Genomic DNA, 15,895 nt, shown 5'->3' with positions numbered 1-15,895 from the left:
CCTGCTCGACAAAGGGGAAACAGTGGCCCTCATCCTCCTGGACCTCTCCGCGGCGTTCGACACTGTCTGCCACCGCACCCTAGTCCAGCGCCATCGGTATCCAAGAGAAGGCACTGGAGTGGATCATCTCGTTCCTCACCGGAAGAACACGAAGAGTCCGCCTCCCCCCGTTTCGCTCCGAGGCCACCGAAGTCATCTGCGGCGTCCCGCAAGGATCTTCACTCAGCCCCACTCTCTTCAACGTCTACATGAGACCGCTTGCAGCCATCGCACGCCAGCACAACCCTAACATCATCTCTTACGCCGACGACACTCAGCTGATCCTCTCCCTCACCAGAGACCCCGACACCGCCAGAACCTGCCTACAGGAAGGGATGAAAGACGTCGCCGAGTGGATGAAGGACAGCCGCCTGAAACTGAACTCGGACAAGACGGAAGTCCTCATCCTGGGATCTTCGCCCTCCGCCTGGGACGACTCCTGGTGGCCCCCAGCCCTGGGCACCGCACCCAAGCCAACCGACCACGCACGCAACCTGGGCTTCATCCTGGACTCCTCCCTCTCGATGACCAGACAAGTCAACGCCGTCTCCTCATCGTGTTTCAACACCCTGCGTATGCTTCGCAAAATCTTCCGCTGGATCCCGACCGAGACCAGGAAGACTGTCACCCATGCACTCGTCACCGGCCGACTGGACTACGGAAACGCCCTCTACGCCGGAACCACAGCCAAGCTACAGAAAAGACTCCAGCGCATCCAGAACGCCTCCGCCCGAATCATCCTGGATGTCCCCCGACGCAGCCACATCTCCAGCCACCTGAGGAACCTGCACTGGCTCCCCGTCGACAAGAGGATCACGTTCCGGCTCCTCACCCACGCACACAAGTCTCTCCACGACCTGGGCCCCAAGTACCTCAACGACCGCCTGTCCTTCTACACGCCCACCCGCCAGCTACGGTCCACCAGCCTCGCCCTCGCAGCCGTACCACGCATCCGAAGAGCAACCGCCGGAGGAAGATCCTTCTCTTACCTGGCTGCCAAGTCGTGGAACTCCCTCCCCATCCACCTTCGGCTGACCCAGGACCATCTCGCCTTCAGGAAACAACTCAAGACCTGGCTATTCGAGCAGTAGCATACCCCCTCCCCCAAGCATCTTGAGTCCCTCCCGGGTGAGTAGTGCGCTATACAAATGGTTTGATTGATTGATTGTGTGTGGGGGAACTAAAATCATTTTAAGGACTGATCATAAGCCCTTGCTGAGAATCATGAGGCCTGGTGGTACAGACATACTTAGCCAGTTTTGGGAAGGTTTGCGGCTAGTCTACAGAAGGTTAAGCAGAAAATGAGTACATCCCAGGTTTTTGAACTTGCTTGTAAGAATCATTCAGGTTTGCCGTATTGAAGTAAAAATTTAGAAAACTCTGAAACTAAGGAAGTAGTAGCCAGCGAATCTCACAAGGTAGGTCTATATGATGCAGTCTCTGAAGTAGTGTGGGTTGCTGCTATGGGGAGAGAGAGCGCCACGAAGGCAGTGGTTGAGTTGCTCTGGAAGGGATCAATGGACAGAGTTGTGCACCAGCGATCATTAGGATGTTCTGGGAGATTCTGGGTGAGCTTACGGTTTATAATGAACATCTGGTCATGCATAGGGAGATTTGTTCCTCCCCATGAAGAATGAGAGAAATTGAGGTGTGTTTTAGAAGGACCATAGTGGTCAAATAACAGCAAAGAGAGAGCCTCAAAGAATGGTGTTGGTGGCAAAGTCTCAAAGCAGAGGTCATTAGAAAGGTTAAGGACAGCAGGGTTTTCACAGAAGGAGAAGAGAGATTCAAAGTTGGTGGAGCAAATCAATATCAATATCAACATGAGCAGGATCCAGGTGTGTCGAAGGTTCAGGTCAGTCTAGACTTTATTGGTTCTTTTGCTGCTTTGCCAGAGACCCAGTGTTATGCTGCTGTTATAGTGGATGTTCATTCTAAATGGTTGGATGAAATTTATGAGCTCAATAATGAATTTTCACAGTTTAAGGAGGTTTTTGTCAGAGAAGGTGTGCAGCAATAATATATGGCACGCATCTCGTCTCATATGAAAGGATGGTTTTCTTAAACATGTTGGGAATTAAACAAGTCATAACCTGTCTTTACAACTCCCCAACCTAATAGTCAGGTGGAGAGGGCCAAGGGTTGATTAAGGGGCATTGAAAAAGGCTGCGACTGAGATAAAAAATTATGTTGGTGCATTTTTGTCAGAAGTGGCAGATTAGTACAATCCAGAGAAACGTCAATGGTTAAGCATTTTTTACATAAACTGATAAAGGGAAAAAAGGCAAACTGTGCCCTGACAGATTCCTTACAAGCCCAAATACAGACATCCTGAAATGAAGGACAGAGACTGAGTAAGTATCTTCACCCAAATAGCCCTACTTGAAATTATGACACCAGTTTAAGCAAAAAAATAAATCTGGATTAAGAGCATCAAAGTGAGCACATTCAAAACAGCAATGCCTGGTGTCTTTTTTGCAGCACAAGTCATCAAAATGGTCCTTGCTAGCATTCCAAGCGGCCATTAATCATCTCGTAAGAACTCAAATTACACACCCACTGAATGACACTTATGACCAGTGTTCACAGTGATTTTTTTGTGTACGGCAACATCATGTTTGTACACTTCTTTTTGGGCTATGTGCGCCTTAGATGGGAACTGGGAGCTAATTAATCAGGTGAAAGTGGGAGTTCAAAAGCCTGTGCACCAGATTAATAAAGTGCTCATTTTTGAAAGGCAAGTAACCATACTGGTGGTTCAGGTCACCCAAAAGAATTTGTACATAGTGGAGCATAAAAGTACACGTGAGCCATCATGAGGTAAAGAAATCATGTCCTCAAACCATATGGGCAAGTAAACATGAGCAAAGCATTCCGTGGGCAGAGCCACCAAACGATACAGAATGTAATTTATGCAACAAACCAAGTTAATACGAAATTGTCTAATATTCAGATAACTTATTTCTTTAACATTTGTTAAATGTTTCAATTTAATACATTAGATGTTAGCACTGTATTGAATGACATTAATTGGAAATATACATTTTTTAAACATGAACTTAGAAATATTCAAGAATCTGTGCCGCGGCAATGTTGGGAAAAGTTAACCATGAAAGATATTGGTTTGTGATCTGCACAAAAAACTGCCAATGTTAAATGGGAAACAATATTCCATTTTAACCACAGACGAGTGACCTTGTATAGCTCACATCCTGAATTTAATCACATCCTGGTGCTCCGATTGGTCAATAATGGAAAATGAGGCAGTGAACTAAACTGATTTGCCATGGACCACAATTACGTAAAGAGAGGAAACTGGAATTAATGCAGACTTCCTGGTACTACTGTGCCCAATTCAGCCTGTGGATGCCTCCTACCAGTTAATGGACAATGCCCTGTGTTTAGCTTTCTCGTGAGCTAAAGTACACTATGTCCAGTCATAACACAACACATTAAATCAAGCAGACACTAAATGTAAAACAAAATGTTCCATGGAAAGGAATGCAGAATGGACTCCCAGCTTGTCGTTTTGAACACCATCTATGACATAATCTAAAAAGAGATGAATGCCTAGGACTGAGGGAGGGGTGGTCCCATTTGTTTGCGTCATTGTTTGTGAAAAGTTAAAGGTGTTGTAATGAAGGATGCCTCCGCCACGGGACCGGTAGCAACAGGTTTGACCCGAATGGCGATCACCTCCTCCTCCTCCTCCTCTTCATGGACACAGAATACTGATCCATTGAATGAATGCTACTGAGAGGGAAATGGATATAGAGAGATTGTTGCGGTAGTGATCAGTGTATCATGGACTGTGCTGGGACAGGACATAATTCTAGTGGCCCTACACGAGATGGAGTGGTTGTCTCTCTGCGAGACCATCATTGAATGTTAGATGAACTCAACGCCCATGTCAGGGGATGGTTATAATCCAACTTGATACCTCACATTACATTCCGGTTGTCCTATAACTAAGAGAGGCGAGGGTCTGCTCTCGAAGGTAGGGGAGATGGACTCCAGTATGTAATCAAGCCGGTCTTTATAAATCTAGAAACTGTAGGGTACATCACCTGACTGCAAGGGTTTTAGTTTCATTTCTTCAATTTTATTGTTGTGTACTTCTATGCAGGATCAATTTAATAGGAATTGTACAGGACATTCAGCATGGAGATATATGCTCTATGATTTTAACTATGGGCCAATGTTCAGGGCTGACCCTAGGGTTGTTGAGGGTAGTGGGATGAGGCGTATTTTTGTCAAGTCAAAATCTATACTGATTTAGTGCCAGAGGCACTACCATATATTGGGATCACGTGAGGACCTTTGACTACCATGGTTTTAATTGACTTTAGGTGTTTTCTTGAATGTGCAACTTCATTTTTTCCTCCATGTGCCTTTTTCCTTGAAGATTTTGCTTTCAGAGTAGAACAGCCGTGCTAGGAGCAGAACACGTGGGATGTGTATTTGGAAGCATGAGAGGTGTGGAATGTACTTCTTGGTTCTCAGAGTGCAATGTTATGAGCAGTGGTGCTCAAATGTGCATTATGTCGTACATAAGGAGAGGACGTGTGTGATGGTATACAAATGTTAATTGTGTTTTACACTGGGAAGTTTTATGAAGTTCTTACTATTGGCTTTGACATGTCCTCACGGAATCTTGAATTCTGACTATCTAGCTTGAGCTTTTGCGTACACAGAAGGACCCCAGATTACTAAAGTTCTTTAGGCTATTCACATTCAAGGTTGTTTTCGGAGATTGATTTGTGAAATGTTGGAGACTTTTGTAAGCTTCATTTAGATAAGTGGCTGGAACATGTGGAAGCGCAGAAGGATACACGAGAACTGTTGCCTTTGGAATGCTTGCATGGAGAGTTGCCAACTCCAGTAAGTTTCCTTGGTGCAGAAGATGTCCTCTCAGAACCTTCTTGTGCTTGGAGATAATAAAACTGGGGTTTGTGTACTTTCAATTTGGGATTTTGGCCTGAAAGATGGACGTGTCTACTTCAGTGCATGAACCTGACTTGCTAAGTCTCTTAACCCCGGCTGTGAATACCCCAGTCTGGCGTGGGCTAAGATGCAGGGTTTGAAGCCAGTTAGGGGTTTTATTTTTGATTATAGACATTGTGATGGGAGTGTGTCTGGGTGCACATTCAAGTATTCAGTGGTTATGATCATCTGATGTGTTTAGTGTGAATATATATATATATATATATATATATATATATATATATATCTATATATCTATCTGATTTCTTGCAGTAGACGTCCATATTTTCTACATGCATTTAACAGTTCCATTTGCTTACTTAGAAGTGTGTTAATATTGCTTAGAATATATATAGGCAGACCCATCTCTGCATGTGGAGGGCTCCTGGAAAAAACTTCTGTTTATGTGGACTCCTTCTTGCAGGAATTTGTGTGTGGTCTTCCCTCCTACATCCAGGATTCCAGTGATTTTTTAAAGGAAGATCAATGAATTAAAGTGGGATCCGGAGTATTTGCTCATTACTCTTGATGTTACATCGCTATATACGAGTATTGTTCATGCTGATGGTTTGAGGGCTACCGCATACTACCTAGGACAACGTCCGATTGAATTTGTTGAACATAACAAGATGCTACTGTCAATGATGAGTTGGTCTCAATAACAACTTTTTCATGTTTAACAAACAGTATTACCAACAGGTCAGGGGAGTAGCCATGGGGGCCTGCTTCTCTCCCAGCTATGCCTGTATTCATATGGGATACTGGGAGAGGCAGGTCCTCTTCGGTGAACACTCGATAATCTGTAAAGATCATATAATTCGATGGTACAGATACATCGATGATGTATTCCTGATCTGGCATGGCACACAGACTCAGGCAGAGCATTTCATTGACAAACTGAACGCAAATAACTACAATCTGGCTTTCACTTCTAATGTCAGTACATGCAGGGCAACTTTTCTGGATGTTTCAATTGAGATCATTAATGGCTGCCTAGAAACATCACGGTTTAGAAAACCAACTGCAGGTAATACTATACTGCACGCAGGGAGCCACCATCCTCCTAACCTGATCAGGAGCATCCCCTATGGGGAGATGCTCAGGATCAGGAGAGTTTGCAGTACAGATGTACAGTGCGACATAGCACAGCAGGCAAGTAAACAAAGGTTCCTTGCCAGAGGGTATAGTGAGAAAATAGTGGCGGCTGCCATACACAAAGCTAATGCCCTCCCTCGTGCTATAGCACTTTTGCCTAAGAAATCTCAATGCCCAAATCCCTTGCCTATGCAGCAACCCATTAGACTGATTTGGTCATTTAACAGTCAACATGGGCCACTCAGAAAAATAATGAACAAGCATTGGGATTTGGTTAAATGTGATCCCAGTTATTGGTGAATACATGCCAAGGAAGCCAGCAATAACATACAGAAGGGCACATTCCTTACAGGATGCGCTGGTCAGCTCAAGCCCAGAAATCATACCATCTAAAGATTGGTTGGCAAACAGTAGAGGTTTCAGGAAATGCTCTACATGTAAAGCGTGTTCACACGGGGTCAACACTACCGAATACCTTACCCCCTTTTCTGATATCCCGTGCAAAATCACAAAAAAGTTAACTTGCAAAAGTGAATTTGCAGTTTACGTGTTGGTGTGCCCTTGTGGGCTTAGGTATGTGGGCAGTTCTAAGCTGCAAGTCCACAAACGTGTACTCCAGCACTTGAGGGCTATTAACAGTGACTCCACATATCCGGTGGCCAGACATTTCAAGGAGTATCACAACAACAACAGTGCTCTCCTGAAGTACTTCGCCATAGATTCAGTGGGTCCTCTCAGAAGAGGAGGCGATAGGGATGCTGCACTTAGAGCTCTGGAAACAAGATATATCTTAGAGTTGGATAGCAAAGTACCCCAGGGATTAAATGCTTCGGAAGATTTTTATACCTGTCTGAGGAATTTTTTCCATGATCTCCAGTGGGTCTGACTGTTTCTATACAAATGCTGCTAAAACATTGAATGCCATTCATTGGTTAATTCGAAATCTGTCGGTTCTGCTACAGTTATTATCTTGTGTGTAAAAATATCATGAAGTTAACTTTGATAGTTATCATTAAGGCCCTGTTGTTTGGTGGTCAGACTGGGATCAGTCTGATCTATATTCCATCTCCAAACACCCATCGTTGTAATTTTGCTTAACACAAAACAAATGTTTATTGAAACAAGAATAACTGTGTATAGAAATGTTAAATTAGCAAAAAGGTGGGGTTGTTGCAAAATGTATGTTTTTTCATGGTTTTAAACACAACGAATGTAGTACTTCCCCATAAGCGTAATGAGGTCTAATCAGTGTGGATTAAGTTTCTCAAACAATGATACAATTGGCTGATTATGCACATTACTTTTAAAAATTTTGTATCACTTAGACATCTCGGGCACTTTAAAACTTTCTTCATATATATTTTTGGGTATCATCTTTGAATAGCATGTAATATTTTAACACTGGATATATACAAAATGATGATGAGGATAAATCACGGAGTGCCAGCAAGGGTGGTAAATAGTTGGTTCCCTCGACGATTATCTAATCTCATGTATTGTGCATGTGAAAGAGTAGGAAATGTCATGTGTATTAGTACCCTCTATATATTATATATGGATGGTACTAAGTTAGTCAGAAATATTATTATTATTTCTTTCTATATATGGTGTTTGACAAATCCCTAGAATTGTGTATCTCTTCACATATATAACAATACATCTGACAATGTGTTTCAAGACAATATGTCCTCAATGGATTAGTAGCATCGCTCATGGATTTATCCAATTAGTTTGTTTTCACGTGTAATGATTTAGTATTTTTACTATGTCTATCGTGTATTCATTTTGATACCCAATTAAAATGAAGTATTCACTTGCACTTTAAATCTGCATCCGCCCTCAATGGCGCCATGTGACCAAGGCCTCGTGTAGGCCGAAACGTTATGCTGTCTGTTGCAGTATAAAATTTACTCACAGATCAACCTGGGTCTCCACATTCATTCCAACAACAATTGTTTTCACGTAGTGTAGAACAAAAAAAATGTCCAGGCCACTAGCGCAATTCTTCCGCGTGTACTTAATTCAGTAACGCTCACTCTGAGCGTTACTGAATTAAATAAACGCTGAAGAACTGCACTAGCGGCCTGGACATTGTTTTTGTTCTACACTACGTGAAAACAATTGTTGTTGGAATATCGGGAGTCGCACCCTTTTATGGAAAATGCGGCATGATGCATTTCGGCCTGTTCTGGCCTTCTTCGGATGCCTAAATGACAGGAGGCTTAGAAACATCACGATTATAAATGTCCCACCGCTTCCTCATTAGTAGAGATCCGCTCCGCCCCCTCACCTCGTGCTTGCTCACCAACCTGTAGTTCGTCAGAACTACAGGTCCCAGGATGCCTCCATTTTTCCAGGTAGGTGCTGCAAGGGGGGAAATTCAATCCATGTGGAGTCGCGGGGTGTCAGACATGCGGTGATGTTTAAACATAGCCAATTTCCTGCTTGAATGTAATCCCAGGTGCCTTCTCCGGTCCCCAAACACTGCTTCAACCCGACAAACCAGGAAATAAATGTGGTGGAGGGAGGAGTGCAAAATGCCACCCGCCTACATCTCGCCGCCTTGCTGTATCCTGATGAGGGAGGTGGGCCACGGACGTCCTGATACCTCGGAGTTCAAACCAATCTGCAACAGCAGCTGCCAGCACTGTCCGCGGCTAACTTGCCAACAGGCTCCACACTGCGAGAGTTCCACAGCACCAAGGAGCAGATATCCACAGGTAATTTACCCAAAAAAGTGCTTTATTAGTACACCATTGTGCAAAGCATGGACAGTCTACGCGTTTCGGCTCTCCGCCTTCAACTGCGCGCACACATTCGACATCTGGGAAAGCATGTTAGAGTGTGTTGCACAACTAAAACTCCAAGCCTTATTCAGAGAACAGTCTTTTGATGTGTCTTATTTTATAAGAAGCGAAATCCCTTTCCTGGTGGTATTTTTATTGCTTTGCTGTGTTTGTGCCTCGTGTGGGAGGGCAGTATTTACTACTGGAGATGGGCGAAGCAATACAACTGATAAAGTGCAATTCTTGAAAAAAGATTCCTCAGCCTTAACACTATAAGCAGGTGGTCTTTTGAACAGCCAACATTTGTTTGTGGATGGCTAGGGGCAGGAGCTGCAGCACAATGGCGTTATTACTGGCTGCTCTTTAACGAAATGTGCATCTTTGCTGTAAGGGGAAGGAAGTGGAAGCCCGAAAGCAACACGGGACATACTTAAAGCATTTAATACAGCATGTCCAGAGGGCCTTTGTCTGGCGAGCTGAAAGGGCCATCCATCCCTTTAGATAGGGTAAATATTGGTATGTTTTCACTGCCATTATGTGCATGCTCTAAAGCTTGGTGTGAGAGGCAGGAAGGGAGCACGTGGGTAGGCACCCAAGCATGACCGTTACAGAGAACAAAGCTTACGATCGTCGTGTTACACATCTTACTTTATCCAGACAGTTGAACTTAAAGTTATCACAGTTTAACAATGGCCTGTTTATATGATACACCAGCTCATTTCTTAAGTGCATGAGCCTAGGTCAAATGGAGAACAGTAGCCAACACAGAAAATTAGTACTTACCACCATTGAGCGCCCAACAATGTTAGAGGGTCCATTTAAGGAGATCAACCGGTCCTCAAATTTGAAAGCTGCCACGCCATCTCCATTCGCCTCAACATTACCAAGGTCTCCAACATGCCTGCTCAGAAAATGGATTTACAATACATTAGCCAAAAAAAAATGTTAAAAAAAAAAAATCAGTGAACATCAGTTTCAATGCCATCATTTTCCTCTGCTTGCAGAGAAATAAGACAATTCACTATCTCCAACGAGTGCTTCCAGGTTAATACTTAGGTGCTCCTTTATTCAGATCGGAAAACGGTGCATATACATTACTGGGGACGTAAAGATAATTACGAAAACATGTACATTCATTTATAGATGATGTGGACCCCGAATTAACCAGAAGTGTTCCAATGTTCCACTCTGCAGGTGCAAAGTTTATGGCTCCACAAATATGCAAGATATTTTTCGGTACTTTCTAGGAGTTAGTCATATTTTGTCATACAGGTTATACTTTCTCAGGAAAAATTATACAATTGTTGGACAACATAAACGTCAGGATTGTGCGAGATTGATTCCACGCACACACTCGGGATATGTTGGCCTGTAGTCCTGCTAGCTCACAGTTCACCATCTGTATCCCAAACCTGACCATGTAACAAATGGATTGTGCAACCTCAGAACAGGACAACCCTGACACCAAGGAAAGCGTGGAAACTGATCTGGAACATTTTCATCTGGTTACTCATGCATACCCTTAGAGATGCACAAGAAATACTCAGCAAGGCATTTCAATATTTATTGAAGTAGTGTGATTCTTGTATAAAAAGAAAATAACACGTGCAGCAATAATCAATAGACGGAAAACAGAATGGGATCAGCATCACGAGCATGGTGAAAACAAAACAGCTCAACCAATGTGCTGCAACGGAATATAAACTTGCATGTAAGTTCTGTAATATTTTGTACCCCTACCTAGCGCTACCTTGCTGTTAGACCTGGCACCATTGGCGTGGGTCTCCCTTCCATTTTTGCTATTGCCTCATGTGTTTTTGCTGGTGTTAAGATGCTTTGGGCAATGTGCCACTGCTATTCAGTGCCACAGTGCAAGTGCTCCCTATTGTAAATTGATGAATGAATCAGTGGTTCCATGTTTGGCTATTTGGTTTACTTGTCAGACCCTAGTCTAGGGCACTAGTGTGCCCAGGGCGTGTAAGTTCAAATGCTGCTGGTGGGCCTGCAGCACTGGTTGTGCCACCCATAGAAGCCGCCTTGTAAAATGTGTCTAAGGTATGCCATTGCAGAGCCTGCGTGCAGTCTGGTACTGTCATGCTGACTGGGCAAGTGCACCCACTTCCCAGTCCCTAAACCTTCCCTTCTCTTCATATCAGTCCCCCCCTATGGTAAGCCCAAGGGCAGGGTGAATTGTAAGTATAAGGTAGGACAAGCCCTGATGTGTGTGGCATGTCCTAATAGTGAATTGCAGCCATTTATGTTTTTCACTATTGCAAGGCTAACTGTTCTCCATAGGCCAGAAGGGGCGGTTAGAATTGTTACATTTTATAATCCTAACAGGCTCAGAGAACATGGTAGAGATTGGAGTTTAGTATGCCTGAACTTTTAGTGACGTTTATTTTAATATTCTGTTTGCAAATATCACTTTTAGAAAGTAGGTCTTTGCTTGTCTAACCATTCAAACCTGCCTCTGGTAGTTTGTATATTCCTATGTCTGGTTTCTGTGAGTGACAGGCTGAGTCACCCAGTGGTGAATAGAGAGATTTGCATCTTGATGGGAGGGAGGAGTGCACCTGAACTCTGAATAGGGCTGTGTCTGCCTTCTACAATGCTGGCTCCACCTCCTGGGGAGCGGCTGATGTCTCTGCCCTGCACACTGAAAGAAGAGAAGTAAGACTGTCAGAGTACTCCAGGGCTGTACTTGCCTTCCACAATGCTGGCTCCACCTCCTGTGGGGCGTCTGATGTTTCTGCCTTGCACTGTGAAAGGAGAGGAGAAGTCTGGAAAACAAAGTGCTCAGGAACTGGTTTGGACTAAGCACAGGCCTCTCTCCCCTCAGAGAACAAAGGATTTCGGGGTATAAATATTGGGACCCTGCTCCCATGAAATTAGATCACTTTTGGACTACAAGAAGAAACCTTTACTGAGGAGAGAAACCTGAAGAAACTGAGGAGAGACTATTCCCAAGCTGAAGTGCTGCTTGGGGGATTGTCCTGTAGTGGTTGCCTTACTGCCAAAGGAAGGAGAAAGGAACGTTGTAACTTTGCTTTCAACTTGTGAAAGATCTCCAAGGGCTTGGAAAAGAGCTTGCCTCCTGCTGAAGTCTCAGGGACAACAGACTTCACCCCCCAGCTCCAAAGAGTTCTTGTGGAAGTGCCTGCTGCTGTTTTGGGCCTTCTGAGGAACTGCGTGTCGCAAGGAGCTGGAATCGCGACTCAACAAGAAGCATGTCGCCGTCGCTGTGCCTGCCGACACAACTCTGGAGAAAGGAGGGTGTCGCCACTGGAACTGTCGTACTGCACCCCATCGGAAAGAAGCGTGCCGCAACAAAGAGGAAGTGTGTCGCCGTCGCAACTCCGAAGGAGGGTGTCGCCGCTGTGGTTGTCGCACTGCACCGCATCAGAATCTCGCAACGAGGTCGGAGCGTGTCGCTGTACCTGCCGTCGCAACTCCGAAGAAGGAGTGTCACCGCTGGAACGGTCGCATTGCACCGCTTCGACTAAGAGCACCTTGCATCCCCGAGATGCGCGCCGCCGGAGCTGCTGTCGCATCTTGGATGTCGCCGCTGTAGTGGTCGTATAGAGTGGAAGCTTCACGCATTGTGGAGAAGAGTCACCGCTAGAGCTGTTGCCGTCGTATCGTAAGGGTGTTGCCGCTGCAGTCCACGCATCGAACCGAGAGTTTCTCGCATCCAAGAAGCGTGCCGCATCTGGAAGATCTTCACGTCTATTTCTTTGCACCTGAACTTTGCCGCATTTCCCATCGCTACAACATTGCTAGTCGTGGAAGCGCAACGCAACTTAAGGTACATTGACGCAGTGTCGCATCTAAGAACTGAAATGAGCTTAAATCTACCATCTTAAAGTAATCATAGTGTGTATTTTTGTCGTTTATGGTCTTGTGGTAACTATATAAAGTCTACTTATTTTTTATATAATACCTGTGTGGTGTCCATTTGTAGTGTTGTCACTGGGTTACAGTATGTGGTCACAACTGCTTATCTTGCAACGCCTCTGAAGTAAGGCCTTGGCTGCTCTCGCCACGCTACCTTGAGGGTGAGCAGGGGTTATTTTAGTTGTGTAAGCCCCCTTTCCCTGACTAGAGGAGAGGGTCCCTGCTTGTCACAAGTACCTACCTGTGCTAACCAGAGGCCCCCAAATCTAACACTTGACTAGTGTTGATGGGTGTTGGTTGAATCTGCAAAATCCCTGTAAGGTGATCTTACTAGTTACCTGTAGTAGGGGTCATCGGAGTGCCCATCTTGGTAGAGATCTGGGCATCCTTCCTCGCAGAGGTAAACCTGAATCAGCTTGGCTGGAATTCCAGCATGGGGTGACCTTAGTGCCAGCAAAATGAACCTCGAACTAAACAAGGAAGTGATACCATTTATATAATAAACTTCCTCCAGTTTGCCATGCCGAAGCCCCAGTGAGGCCGGTATTGTTGATTCTATTGTGATGACTCCGTCACAGAGCAGATGCTAATAAGTGACATTTTGCGCAGTGAACTTTGCCCTTGTACATAATGTTCAAGGTATCTGATAATAGGCCTACAAAGTGGAAATGTAAACAAAAGCCATTTCAGATATTATCCTACAAAAGGCACACAATGAAATGTGTCAAATGTTAATGTTCAGTGTTAGGATGTCAAGTTTTAACGTAAACATGTAAAATTGTGGTGTTCCTGCTCAATCCGGATGTGACCACATGACAATATTCAGACCGTTAAGAGCTTTTGTGCCCATCTCTGGAGTGGCTGCACGCCTTCGGACAACAACATGTTATAGGTGAAGTCGGGACAGCCATTCTACAGCTAATTCACATTCATGGAATAATTGCACCACCCAGCCACACTGCGTTTAGTCAGACACCATTTGCATTGCTAATGCCGTTTTATTCTTGTACATTCTCCAAACGCTATAGGTTGTGTTGCACAAGAGGTGAGGACAAATCAGTTTTGCTCAGATTTGAAAACCAATATTCCAACAATTAATACAATTTCTACCTATGAAAACATTAAAGTGAGATTTCAAATTAACAATTACATATTCTTCATGGAAAATAACGCATTGTTTAAAGAAAACACTTTAGCTCTCATTACAACTATACCATGAAAGTGTGCATGTGGTAATATAACAAGTAATATGTGGCATTACTGGTGGTGCCTACTTCAGCAGGCACACAAATTTAAAGATTTCACAGCATGAGTAGTTGTGGGAGCAGGAGGTACACACTGCGTTGGCTTGAGCCATCATGTTGAGCTGGTATAGTTGGATGATGCTAGATTGTGGTGTGGGTTTTGGTCCTAGGCCCAACAGCCACCAGTCTGAGTCCCACGGGGAGGTTTTGTTCCCAAAGACAAGTACTTTAGTCTGGTCAGAGTTGAGCTTCAGGCAGTTGGTTTACATCTAGTCTGCCACCATGGTCATGCAGCTGGTTCTGGTGGTGGCGGTCGTGTCTGCCAGGGAGAGGATGAGTTGGGCGTCATTGGCGTAGGAGCCATGGGTCATGTCTTGTGAACAGATGTTGGCAAGCGGTTACATGTATTATGCTGAAAATGGTGTCGTGGTGGTGGGTTGCAATCATGGTGGGACTCCGCCTGTCAGTTTCTTGGTCTCCGATGTGAAGAATGGCAGCCTAACCCGTTGGGGTTTTTCTCCAGGAGGAAAAAACAGATCCATTTGAGATTGAATCCTTGTATCTCATGAAGTTGAAGGCAGAGTGGTCAAGCAGGATGAGGGCGGTGTTTCTCCTCAGCACAGAAGGATTCCAATGTCATAGGTGGCTACGATGAGTGCCGTTTTGATGCTGTGCTTTTTTCTGAATCCAGATTGTGTGCGGTCTAGAAGACAAAGATTATGGTGGGTTGTGAGTGGCTTGCTGATGGCCTTCTCAATCGCTGTGGCTGGTTATGGGTGCAGTCAGCACAGTCTGTAGGAGAGAATTTGGTTGATCTTTAAAAGAATGCTCTATGATTTGGAGTTTTGGAATTACATTAATTTCAGCCACCGGGCGTTTAAATACTGTTTTTTAAAAAAGGATTAGGAAGAGGAATATGTATTTAGCATGTTAAACATTACGCTACCTATTCACTTTCTTTTGTGCCATATCTGGTCTCTATAAAGAGTATAATGCTTATATTATTGCATGAATTTCTTGTCCAAAAATGCTCTAGTAACATTATGTATGAATTTATGTACAATGGAGGGCATCATCTTATCGATTAGTTTTTATGGGTTTGACAATTTTGAAGGAAAGACGTCACTGATTCTCACCGATTTCCTCCACTATTGTTTCATGCAAAAACCTCTTTTTTAAAGTGAGTTGGGCACTATCATTTTCTGTCTAACAGGCCGTGATGAAGGCAGAGTGAGGGTGAAACGCGTTGCAGATTAAAACAACTTGGAAACTGAAAGTTGTGGATTGCGAGTTTGTCTGGAGTACTTATGGATTACCCCCAGCTTGCCATAATATTAATGACGGGTCCTGCACTGTGTTCTCTCCCACACTCATGGGCTAGCGCAAGATCGGTTTAACACTTCAGGGATCCCCTTTGCATATATCTATCTCCGGCATAAGAGCCCCTTTGTTTGCCAGAGAGGGTCGCAGGCACTCTGACTTGAAGCAGTTGTTGACATCTTTGCTCATGGCTTTGCGCAACCTCTCAGCCACATAGGTGGCCACCTTCTTGGCCTGGATCCAATCTGAGGAGCTTGGGTGTAGAAGGTCATCTGGATTGAGGAGGTTAGAGTCGGGGTCCAGGCTAGGGCTGTCGCCTTTCGGCAGCTTATGGGTTGAGTGTGTGTGTGTGTGTGTGTCCCAGGGCCCATCAGGCTCTATGTCGGAATCAGAGACCATAGATGTGTCAGCAGGTGACAGGGGATGGTGGGGGTTTCTAGGTCAGGGATGGGGACCTGCTGGTTCCAAGAAACTCTGGTCCAGGAATGTGTGCTTGAGTGGAGCAAAAGCTTCCAAATTGATGCCAGACACTTC

The 15,895-nt window shown here is 44.6% G+C and overlaps 1 protein-coding gene across 1 annotated transcript in view; it reads right to left on the bottom strand.

The window, feature by feature from the left end:
- Positions 1-15,895, bottom strand: part of SOD1 (superoxide dismutase 1) — an 82,720-nt gene that overhangs the window by 11,916 nt on the left and 54,909 nt on the right. The window contains exon 4 of the mRNA XM_078658399.1: positions 9,687-9,804. Coding sequence (XP_078514525.1) covers positions 9,687-9,804 — 118 coding nt within the window. The remainder of the gene's footprint in view (positions 1-9,686; positions 9,805-15,895) is intronic.

Source organism: Lissotriton helveticus, chromosome 8 (assembly GCF_964261635.1).
Source record: "Lissotriton helveticus chromosome 8, aLisHel1.1, whole genome shotgun sequence".
In the NCBI taxonomy this organism is placed as follows: Eukaryota; Metazoa; Chordata; class Amphibia; order Caudata; family Salamandridae; genus Lissotriton; species Lissotriton helveticus.
Note: the sequence above shows the minus strand (reverse complement) of the source record. Positions and strands in the feature narration are given on the sequence as shown.